The sequence below is a fragment of the Kwoniella shandongensis genome, chromosome 6 (genome assembly GCF_008629635.2).
Source record: "Kwoniella shandongensis chromosome 6, complete sequence".
Classification (NCBI taxonomy): domain Eukaryota; kingdom Fungi; phylum Basidiomycota; class Tremellomycetes; order Tremellales; family Cryptococcaceae; genus Kwoniella; species Kwoniella shandongensis.
Window position 1 is genome coordinate 1,413,109 of NC_089292.1, and position 11,621 is coordinate 1,424,729.

Below are 11,621 nucleotides of genomic sequence, written 5' to 3' on the forward strand. Positions count from 1 at the left end.
CATGACGGAGATCATGTTATTCCGCTTTAAAAAAAAAGACGAGACACGACAAGACAGACTCGGCTAAGCTGATCTCATCCTGACTATGTAATGCCTGTGTGGTCGCGTCTTCCGGCATGCGAACAGAACAGACCAGACAAACATACAAACAGACAAGGCAGACAGACATGCCTCCTCGATCCCACTCCACCCCACCCCACCGGCCCCTCTCTCACCGTTTACCGCCTATTAACGTTGTTTTAATTACCGACGGAAGTTGTCTATTTTGGTGTTCGGACCCGATGGAAGGAGTGATAGAAGAGGTCAGTCTGTGCGCGCTCCCCATTCTGATAGGCTGTCGCTCGTTATGGTAGTAGTTCGGACGCCGGTAGTACCGATGGTTCAGACCATGCAACATAACGTTACGAGGGGAGTAGAGGCGTATCTATCGCTATGCAAAAGCAGGGAGAAGGGTGGTGTTTCATGTTAATACCAACAAAAACATCATGCTTTACTTTCTCCTCGTGTTCTCCCTTCAAGTCTTCTTTGTGCGTGCTGGGCTCACGACATCATCAAGGGTCACCACATGTTTGCCCCCAATACTCCCCTTGTTCCGTGAGCTTGATATGAGATCGTATGCAGGGTCTATCCTCCTTGCTTCTCCCACGACGCGCACCTGTGCCATGAGCGGCTATGCGGGTTTCAACTCTTACGTGAAGTGCAGATCTCCTGTATTCCCGATCTGTTTACGTTACAATAACCAAACGATCGACTTTGAACCCTTAGATAATCTAGCATACGCTCGGTAAAACCTCCATCTTCAGATATGATAGGCGGGGTTCAGTGGATGCGGTATGTCCGTGCGTCCAAGAGATTCCCACGGAATGACTGTCCACAACTACGACAAAGCAGGGGTATCAGCATCGAAAGACTGGTTGTTCGGCTGTACCGATATACTAGAAAGCATAAAAGGGCCCCATCTGCCAAGTTGAGGTTGGAGTTACGAGGAACGCCCTAGCCCACCTTCGAAAGAAGAATAAGAACTTATTTTGGCTCAGTCTTTCAGGTCCTCCGTAGACGGAGACGATCGAATACTATTCGAGGGGACAAGTGAGCCTGGCTCACGGCCATTGGAATGGGTAGCAAGCTTTCACTTTGTGCATCAGTACCAACAATTGCGGAGAGGGGGAATGGAGCTTGTGATTCTTACCCTGCATCTTTTCGTGTTGAGGCATCGATCGAAGTTTGGGCAAGATACTGTAAATAGATGCACATCCCCATCCACGTCTATGTAGTCTCGTGTCTTGCGCCGGGCATCACAAACATACTGGTTGTTCGTGCTTCGTGCTGCGTTCCTTCTAGTTACAAGGTTACACCATTACCCATTATCTCGTGGTGCACACATCCAGCGGGGGTCCTGAACGGAACATTATTGTTATTTATCCTGATTCCAGAGAACCTTCAGCACGCCCACGCGCATCCTCCGACCCCACACCCTTCAGCCTCAGTGCAGTGCCTTGCAACACTGTATAACCCAAACCCAAAAGGGTCTACTGGCGATCTCGGACGAGATATCACTGGATCTCCGAGACGAGATGAAAAATGATCAAGTCAGGGTAGGTTGGGAAATGGGCGTGAGGCGAAAATGGCGTGCTTTTTCCACAAGTTACAGGATATAGGACACATCCAATGGGGAACAGGGACAGGTACTGATTCCCATGACTAAGACAGTTTGTTCAACGCTTGACAAAAAGGTACCGATCATCAGCATCCGACATCAGATCACATCACAAGAACGAAGGGGGTTTTTGTCTTGAAGAAGGGCTAGTATGTCTAGCGTGTGGGAATCAAAATAGCCCGGAGGGATAAACCTGTGGAGTACGTACAGTACGACTAAAAACATTTATCACGAATCAAGCCCAAAAATAAAAACATCGTCATCGGTTGGGGTCGATGATTCCAGTAACATGAAACCTCTCAGAGTCAGAGAGAGAGAGACAAAGCACAACCTACGTACGTAGCTCACGCCACACTATACCAGCTAGTGTACTGTACCTCGTATTTAGGATTGTAGAACGGGAATGGGAATCGTACCTTACTCTCTGGATGAGTGACTAACGCCGGAATCATGAGTATGAGCGTGCGTGCGTGCGTGCGTGCGTGCGTGCAGGTGTGAAGTGCGTAGGTGTTTTCCAGGTGACGCACAAATAACAACAAAGGACCTCATGTTCATCATTTTCTGCATTTGGTGGGACAGCGATTCCGTTGTTGTAGAGATGTATGATAACTCGTATCGGGTGCAAAACCGACCAAATGCCCACTACTGCCGAGCATGCTGAATACTGGACATAAGTTATCATTCCAGTACAGTACTTCACCGATGAAGATTGATAATCGTTGCCATTCGAATTTACTCTGCCGAACCCCAGACAAGACTCTTCTTTTCCAGCTGGATCCTCTTAGAGCAACACTTCAGTGACTTCACCCTGAATTCGAGGACCGCCTCCAAAGAACGTCGTATACCAAAAGACATAGATCTAGCCGACCGACCGACTGGAAAACGTCGTATCCTCAACTAAATGATCCGGCCAGCCAATGTCTATCCCTGAGAAAGGTGACAGACTCGCTTCGTTTGATGATATAATCTAATGAGTAAAACAAGCGCCTCTATAAGGCGTCATATGACTATAGTACTACTCATCATATTCATAGTTGAGTGCGACGTCCGGGTCAGCCGAGACAGGGAAGATGGACTCACACTGTCGTACTCACGTTCTGGGTATGGCTATGGGAGGTAATGAAAGAAGGGCAAAACGACCCCGGGACTAGCTCGATTTTCTCGAAGTGAGAGTGAGTCACCGTTTCGAGGAGAGGAGGGCTAGTCCAGTTGTCTTCGTGAAGTTGAAGAAATGCCCACCTTGTAGCGCAGAACGCTCTCACCACCATAGCTTTACCCGGTCGAAAGCGAAGGCCGTTTGGACAGCTGTGGTAGTGATGAGCTTTGTCGATGAAAGCTGGTCTCTAAGACAACGTTCGTGTATCCACATGGGGCCTGACCGCTATTCCATACCGCATTCGGCTCCCTGCACAGCTTTAGGCGCAGAATGAGGGCGTCGGCGTTGCAGGATGGTCGGTGACGGGTAGTATCAGCGGTAAGAAACAAGTGATATCGCCTGTTCCGTCTCAAGTGCTGTACCGATACGAGTAATAGATCAAGATGAGCAACTCCATCCTACCCACCAATTATGCACCTATCTTATATATATTTCGACGTGCGGACGTGCTCATTCCGCTCAACGTCGTCAAAACATGCTCTGCAACTCCCTGTGCAGACTACATACCTAATGACAGCGACGTCGTGCATCGCTACTAATGACCGGACACAGTATGACTATGACTATACCTATGACTACTGTTCTTATAATGTCTCGGGACTACAATATTAACTTCACCACCGTACGCCAGAGCCACACGACGCTCTTTGTTATATTCCGAACACTGACAGAAGACGCACTCACATATCAGTGATACGCTTCGTCTGAACCAACTGGTTGTGACTCACGTAGGATGTTCTGCCCACCTTTGCCAACCCGCTTGCCCAAAGACAACCCTCGCCAGAGCATGTTCCTTTGGTCGCTCAACCTCTCCAGAAGCCGGCGGTAAAGAACCCACTGGAAAGTTGGAATGATCCTCCTCTATCTTCGGCACAGGCTGACCTACAGCGCTATCCCGCTCCCCCGCTCGCATATCAGTCACAGCGTTCTCGGTATCTCCCGCCTCGCGAGGGTTCTTGCTGTATTCCTTCAAGACAGAATGATCGCCCCCGAAGCCGTACAATCTCAGATCCCTCGTCTCGTCAACTACGAAAGCTACTTCGTTCCGTAGACGCTGGACTTGCTGGAACATCGAAAGGAGCATCCAGAGCAGGAGCAGGTTCACAAATGTCGAAAAGGAGAAAGGGTTCCAAGCTCGCTTGCCAAAATTTCTGGTCCCAGTCGCCGACGAGGTGGATGGGCCAGGAGAGGGAACGGATATATATGGCGGTGTGAGGGAAGAAATTGCAAGGTCGTAAGTGAATTTGACGGCAGAGTCGGCAGTCGAAGTCAGGTTGGTATCAAGTCCGTTCTTGACGAACGCTACATTAGTTGTCAGTTCTGCTTCGTAGAATGCGGCTGATGAGTAGACTGACCTTCCCAGCCATCACCATACAACTCTACATGCGCGACTCCGCTTCCTTCCTCGAAAGTTGGCAACCCGATCTTCTGCTCTTCGACATGCATCTCCAGAATGACTTCCACTACACCACCTTTCTTCCCTTCCCTCTTCCCCACCCTCACTTCTACTCTGCCTCCACCCCAGTCATGCGCATGACGCGCAATGGGCACTCCACCCAATGTAGCTTTCGATATCCTCACTTCTGTACCTGGCTCGCTATGGATAGTGAAGCCCGCTTCGTCCCCTCGACCTGGCAATGAGAATTGAGTCAACATCGTGACAGCTCCCCAGACATTTCGCCGTAGTTTAATCTTGACATCGCCCTTGATCGGGCTGGTTGATTGAGATAAAGGTCTCCCTTGTGAATCCATCCACCTAAACGTTCCACCCTGTGTGATGTCGATTGTGCGTCGTTCTGACGAGCTGGTGCTACCATTGTGATGTAGGGCCAAGGAACACTGCACATGGCATTGTTTCGGACCAGAGTCACCGACAGTGATGAAAGGGATTTCAATGGGTAACGCAGGGCTGACGAGTGTAAGCGGTGACAGAGGAACGAGTGTCCCTTGAAGCGAGCATGAAGGTTCCGTTGTCTCATCGAATGCCAACTCGAAGGATTTCGCCGGTCTCGGTTGGGCTAATTCCACACTTGGCGTCCTGTCGAGCTTTGATGGGCCCGTGATTGGCGATCGCCTCGAATCGTGAACTGGAGTGAGGGGTCTTGGAGCAGGTGTCGCCTGTTCCATGCTGCCCATCTCGAAGGAGTAGTCCTCAACCTTCATATCTAAAGGCGCGGGGAAAGTCTGACGCATTAGACTAGCGGAAGATTGGGAGGAAGCGGGAGTCGGTAGGTATGCCGATCCGGTGTTGCTTCCGGGTAAAACATGCCTGCTTCGCTTTGCTCGGACTGTAGCGAACGAGTCATCATGGTCCGAACCATCGATCGTGCTGTCAGGATCCAGCATTGTCTGGTGAGAATCGCTCGAGCTCCACCAGTCGCTGTCAATAGATCGCCAAGACGTGAGACCATCTCCGTCGATACTGAGATTCGACCATCCCCAGCCGTCTGGTACATCGATTTCGAGGGGTACGCTACCAGCGTTGTCTCGCAGATTGGCGGCATATCGTATTTGGATTGCAGGACGTCGACTGTCCCAAACCGGAGTAACCTGTAATGACGGAAGATCGAAATCATCGGCCGGACTGAATGACCATTCCAATCGCAGCACATCGGTGCTAATAGGTCAAGTGTTAGTGACGTGCTCCGGGTGTGATATTTGCTACACAAAGCTGTGATCACCTTTGAAATATTCCTTCAAGCCAGCTTCCTCCATCATCACTTTCCTCGCTCTCGCTATCCACACCCTCTCCCTCGCTCTCTTCACTGGGTATATCATCTGGACCTAGGTCCTCTCCATCTTCCCAGCCCTCCTCGGCGCCCACGGCACCAACCGCTTTAGCTTTGCCTTTACCGCTGGAACGCGAATGCCGACGAGCTTGCGACGGGAGAGAAGTTGAAAAGGCCGTAGGAGGGAGAGACAACATCTTGGGCTCGGTCAAGATTTTGATCTCGCTCGATGACGCAGAAGAGGAGGGCGGTGGGAGAATTTGGAAACGAACGACATTGTCCAGACACCTCGGGAGCGGCAGAAGGACCTGATACAGAGCGCAACGGGTATTACTCAGCATGTCGTTGCGCGCACAAGTCAGTAATAGGCAGTCTGATGACGACCTACCTTTGAGATATCATCTTCGCTGCCTTTCGCGATCGGCATTTCGAAATCCATCATGATCAACCATTCCTTTCTTCCTCCACCTCCACTTCCACTCCCACTCCCGCTCGATCGGCCACCACCTTTCCGTCCAGCGACGACAGGATCCACCACGACGTACACTTTCCCAGTCGTGCTAGAGACATCGATATATGGTTTACCGCCCAAGGCAGTCGGTGATGAGGGTGGATATGATGTTGGAGCGGGGAGTGAAAGAAGAGTAGAGGCGATACGGAGTGGACCGAAGCGGGAAGATGGCAGAGGCAAAGGCAAAGGGTGGATTGCGGGCTGTGAGACGAGTTTCGGCGGAGTTGCTATGGTTGTAGATCAGAATCAGTTAGGATGGTACACATGATAAGATGACTGTAATACTGTAGATGACTTACAATTGAACAAAGCCCAACGAGCACCCGTCCGTCCTTCGTTATCCTTGGGTAGTGATATCTACGTTGAGACACAAGATGGATGTTATCAGCAATGTTCATCATTCTGGTAGGCACAAAGATTCACCTTCAAGCATAGCAATCCCCTGACAAGGTCGTCGGACGCTGTAGCTTGGACACCTAGCTTGTTGATGACCAAGCCAGAGGGAGCCATCGTCCTTTATCCTATATCAAAGCGGTCGAGGGAGATGTGCGGAATTGATAGGATGCTTTCGCTGCAGCCGTGGTCGACAGTCAAGTCTGCAGTGTGCTAAAACGAATGTGTACCACAGGCGCTACTGCTTCGTTACTGAGATGTAAGATGCGTGATGTTGGATGAAGAAAGGAAGGAAGGAAGAGGAGCAACAATTGAACATGAGATATCGATAACAATTGTCCACCTCAACTTCCATTCATCAACTCTCACTCCCAGGCACGGACAGAAACGCGACGTGATTCTGTTCGCCACGTGGAGCGTCAACAAACCCGGTAGGTATACTGAGGACGGGCTGATCGTCCCAGCCTAGAGAGATAGCTCACGGCGTGCGTTCTGACTAAGTATGCATAGAAGAGCGGTGTTCGCATCACAGCCCTCACTGAGAAACGTGTACGTACATCCATGTATACTAGTCATGTTGCCCCAGAATGGACTTCCTATCGTTCACCTCGACCACTGAAAATGTTGACAGAGCCCGAATGACCGGTTAAAGTTCACCTGAACTATCCGGCTAATTACAGTGAACCCCCAGTCATCCAGAGGCTATCGCTATCGACAATTCACCTATCACCCATTCATCTTTGCTCGTTGGAACCTCATATATCCACGTATCGTGCTCGACACGATGCCTGTACCTACACAAGAACAACAAGATCTATTCCAGCTAATCTGTAATCATGCGGGCTTCGCCCCCTCCTTGGCTGATAACGTGAGGATATACGAGGTGGACGAGATCCCTCCTGAAGATGAGAGGGGTTGGAGGCAGATAGATGGGTGGAAGGTATCTTTTGAAGGTACGGTCGGGGATGGTGAGTGATGCGCTTCGTCTGGCTTTGGTCGATGATTCATCGTACACGGCAATGAAGGGGAGCTGGAACGACCGATTGTGGAGTCACTGGCAAGAAGATGGCTGACAGCAATCTTTCGTTCAACAGACTGGACAAATCCTCTAGGAAACATGCATGGTGCAGCGTACGCCTGGGTCCTAGATAGGTATGTGCAGTACCATCCTCGATATATTCAAGTATCATGACGACTTAGCTTCTCGACCATGACCCCTTCCCCTTCCAGTATCATAAAATTCGCAGTGCTAATGCCCTTGACTACAGCTGCACATCCGCCGCTCTCGTGGCCACCCACACTCCCACATTCTGGGGTCTACCAATGTTGTCAGGTATATCCCTAAATATGGAACTACAATACTTAAATCCAGCGCCAAAAGGTACTAAACTCCTGATAGATGTGGAGATCGTTAAATGTACTTCGAAATTGGCTAATCTCCGTTGCGATGTGAGTCCAATTCACCATCTTCCTATCTCAGTTAGTATTGCAGTCCTGATACCTCTGACACTGGTCTGATAGGTTAAAGATATGAAAACGGGAAAGATCTATGCGACTGGAACACAGATCAAGTACTGGAAAGCGATGGCGACCGCCAAGTTGTAAAGTGATAGACGATCTTTGTAGAACATTATACATCCGGAAGGACAGGGTGCGGCACTCTGCATCCATAGTAGATGTAGTATAAGGTATCACTCGCTCTCACTGGTGACTGAAGTGCAACCCCGCTTGTAGGCCATCTACTCGCCGTCCGCAGCAAACACTAACCCTCTTCTTCTCTTCTCCTCCTCTTCCTCTTCCAATCTCCTCTCCGCTTCTCGTTCTTCTCTCGTATATTGTCGCATGTCCACTTCCTCTGCTCCTTCCTCGTACAATCCTTCGTCCGACGTGGCGAGGGTTTGAGAGGTTTCGAAAAGTTGTCGTCCTGTGAGAAGCCAACAAGGTCAGCTTTGAGATGCCTGACGACAAGATCCGAGGCGTACGACAGAGTCATAGTGCAGGCGCAAGTCGTCGCAGCGAATCGCTATCCGCCGAAGGTCTTGACCTTGTTCGTACACAACCACTCACCACTCAACCTATCTCTTCTTCGCTTCCATTCCTCTCTCTCCTTTGCCAACATCGTCCTCACCCTCTCTTCTTCTTCCTTCTCCCGTCTCACTTTCAACTCCGCCATGAACCCCTTTCGCCATTTGTTAAAGGCATCAGGTGTGAGTGGTGTCCCTCGAGTACGTGCTGCTTCAGCCTACAAAAGAGTGAAAAGAATCAGCGATCTGCATACATTGCCTCCTTGTATACATTGTCGAGCAACTTCACTCCTCAACAGTGTGACGGGAAATCTGACGCTCACCTCTTCGTATGCTCGTGTACGTCGATCATCTTCCTCCTTCTCCTTTCTTATTCGTTCAGAAATGGTGACGCCCAAAGCTTCTTTCGCAGCGGAAGCGATCGTGAAAGTCATAGCCATTCCCAGTGATTCTTCGGCCTGGAAAAGAGCCAAAAGCAAAGTCGTTAGTCCCATCTGCAGAAGCAGCTAGAGAGACCAAAAGGTGCTTTTGTTGCTTAAGGAGGAGAGATAAACTTACCACTGCTCGTAATTGCTCCAAGATCTGTTCCTCTTCTCCCTCTTTCAGCTCCCCATTTGGGCCGCTTTCCCCACCATCTTCGTCATCCTCGTCCTCGTCGTCTTCTATCTCTTCGAGACTGAGGTCGGGGATGGTGTCGGGGTATGTGGGTGGGTATGAAACGACCAGGTTTAGTCGTACTACGTGTTGTGAGAACACAGTAATCAGCATATTTCAGGTGACTTATTGTATGCTGCACCAGGTTGCACTTGTAGGCAGATTAGATAATGGAAAGGACCACTCACATGGATGAGAGGATGATGGCTCATCAGGCTCAATCCGTATTTGTAGCGAAGTATCATCCAACTCTGCAACGAGCACAGTCAGTCAAAGCTCGAGTGAATCTCCAAACGAGGCGACAAGCAACAGCTACGACTCGTATCGCATGGTAGGAATATACCCACTTTCAAGCTCGTCTGGGAAGATAGATTCAAGCACCTGCAACTTCCGTCAGCCTTGATAATAAAATGGGTATAAGAACGCTGAACACTTACCTCGAACTCTTCTTCCAAAATAGCCTGGTAGTCTGTACAGGAGTGACAAGCAGTTCAGCTCGTGCTATTTACAGAGACTATGTCGGCCAGCATCGACTCACCTGACATTGTCGGCAAAGATCCTCGCTTGTTGTTCGCGTCTTGTCTGCTAGCTATTGATGCTATGTTCTGTATGCTTCACCCCGTCTGATTACTCGTTCTCGTCGCTGTCTGCTTCATCATTGAAAGCACAGATTATGGTCACGTGAGTCCTGAGGGGAGCATGACGTGGTATTAGCTTGCCAATCAGCTGCTTTGTGATAAGAGTGATGCCGACGTTAGTGCTGATCTTTTGCCACCCAGACCGGAATTCAAGACGTCATGACTCACCTCCTGCTTCAACTCCAGTTATTTCAACAACAACCCCATCGTCTCGAATCTATCCTCCCATACGAAAGCCCTGGCTTCATGTCGACCCCTCCAAACACTGCTCCTTCTGCACCTGCAGGAGGACTCACCGCCTCTCAAGCCCGGCTTGCTGCGCTCAATAGACTGAAAGCCAAAAACAAGCTAACAGCTGCTCCTCCCCCATCTACTTCGAATAACAATGCGGGCAGTTCTCGAAACGGCGCTTCATCATCATCAGCAGCGCCATACGTGCACAAGGCATCGGCGGTACCGTCAAGTGCGAGGAATATGGTACAGCAACAAGCTGAGAAGGAGAGTCAGGCACCATTGAGACGTGATCCAGGATTGGTAAGTCGTCTACACTTTCTCTAGCCCTTGCTTCTCAGCAAGTTGTGTCTGTTGTGTGATGTTCCCAAGAGTGGAATGTGCTATGTATGGAGAGGAGGTACAGGTCGCTGATAAGATTTGTCTCGTGTGTCTGATTAGGGCAAATATTTCGAATACGATCTCAGTAAACTACACAATTCTCGAGGAGGTTTCTTGACGGAAGATGACCTTGAAGGTGATCGGATAAAGAGCGTAGTAGAACTAGCTAGAGAGAAGGAACGAGAGAAAAAGTTGATGAGGGAGGGCGAAGAACCAGGTGAGTCGAAAGAGAAAGAAGGCTGTGGCGTTGAAAGTTATCTAGTCGAGATGTGGTTGCTAATGTTTATCTGTTCAGCAATTGTACCTAATCAGTCGCCAAAATGTAGAGAATGCGGAACGCTGGAGATCAACCATCAATTCTTGAAGGTATGTATATCGACCTTTATGCTTGAGTAGCGCAGCCGAGCTGACACGATCTTTTCACAAGGTGTTTGACGTGCGAGTGTGCAAGAGCTGCGAGAAGAAGTTTCCCGAGAAATACTCCTTGTTGACGAAGACGGAATGCAAGGAGGTGAGTCGGGTCACGAGTCTCGCTTCAAGCACATGTTCTACTGGGAATGCTAATGATCGTTCTTTACTTCGCAGGACTACCTTTTGACTGATCCGGAACTGAAAGACGAGGATCTGTTACCCCATTTGTTACGGCCAAATCCACACGCTTCGACATATAGCAATATGATGTTGTTCCTACGAGAACAAGTGGAAAAGGTGGCATGGGACAAATGGGAGGGTGAGGAAGGATTGGATGCAGAGTGGAAACGAAGAGAAGAGTTCAAGAAGCGAAAGAGAGAGGAGAAATTTGAGCAGGGACTGAGAGAGTGAGTGGCGCAACGCGCAAAGACGATGCCAGTCGATTCTGTGTTTGTGTATGCTAATGTCTAGTATGATCTAGCCTAAGGAAGCGAACTCGAAATAATCTGTATCAAAGAAGACAAGAAGCGGAACATGTGCATCAATTCGAAGATGTGGAAGAAATCTTGGATGAGGAAGGGGATAGGAGTGTATTGCAGAGATGTTTTGGTTGTGGTGCGGAACAACAGATCGAGGTGTTGTAGTTGGATCTCAGTATAGCATAGATGACATGTTGTACAATCACATTATCATAGCATGGCATAGGCATCTCTAGTTACATCTCACACATTCACACACAGGTCTATCTGCAGGTTTGGTCTGCCCTGGATGATACCGCATGGTGCACGATGCAAATAAATAATCACGCTGTTGTGATCGGATATGACCGCCGCCCA

At 49.5% G+C, this 11,621-nt stretch overlaps 4 protein-coding genes across 4 annotated transcripts; 2 read left to right on the forward strand and 2 right to left on the reverse strand.

Annotated features, from left to right (window-relative positions):
- Positions 1-3,413: 3,413 nt before the first annotated feature.
- Positions 3,414-6,563, reverse strand: CI109_103810 (uncharacterized protein; the record flags this gene model as incomplete). Its single annotated transcript, XM_032001690.1, has 7 exons — positions 3,414-3,477; positions 3,542-4,115; positions 4,169-5,430; positions 5,495-5,850; positions 5,931-6,280; positions 6,353-6,410; positions 6,477-6,563. 7 exons carry the CDS (start codon positions 6,561-6,563, stop codon positions 3,414-3,416), a joined length of 2,751 nt encoding a protein of 916 aa, XP_031863853.1.
- A 667-nt stretch (positions 6,564-7,230) lies between these two features.
- CI109_103811 (uncharacterized protein) lies at positions 7,231-8,051 on the forward strand (the record flags this gene model as incomplete). Its single annotated transcript, XM_032001689.1, has 4 exons — positions 7,231-7,414; positions 7,541-7,598; positions 7,715-7,895; positions 7,968-8,051. The coding sequence occupies 4 exons, from the start codon at positions 7,231-7,233 to the stop codon at positions 8,049-8,051; spliced, it is 507 nt and encodes a 168-aa protein (XP_031863852.1).
- Positions 8,052-8,185: 134 nt separating this feature from the next.
- On the reverse strand, positions 8,186-9,669 carry CI109_103812 (uncharacterized protein; the record flags this gene model as incomplete). Its single annotated transcript, XM_032001688.1, has 8 exons — positions 8,186-8,370; positions 8,514-8,688; positions 8,794-8,928; positions 9,029-9,207; positions 9,313-9,375; positions 9,472-9,505; positions 9,562-9,593; positions 9,663-9,669. The coding sequence occupies 8 exons, from the start codon at positions 9,667-9,669 to the stop codon at positions 8,186-8,188; spliced, it is 810 nt and encodes a 269-aa protein (XP_031863851.1).
- A 339-nt stretch (positions 9,670-10,008) lies between these two features.
- Positions 10,009-11,429, forward strand: CI109_103813 (DNA repair protein; the record flags this gene model as incomplete). The annotated part of the gene is made up of 6 exons (XM_032001687.2): positions 10,009-10,296; positions 10,435-10,591; positions 10,670-10,740; positions 10,802-10,885; positions 10,960-11,192; positions 11,267-11,429. The coding sequence occupies 6 exons, from the start codon at positions 10,009-10,011 to the stop codon at positions 11,427-11,429; spliced, it is 996 nt and encodes a 331-aa protein (XP_031863850.2).
- Between the last annotated feature and the right edge of the window lie 192 nt (positions 11,430-11,621).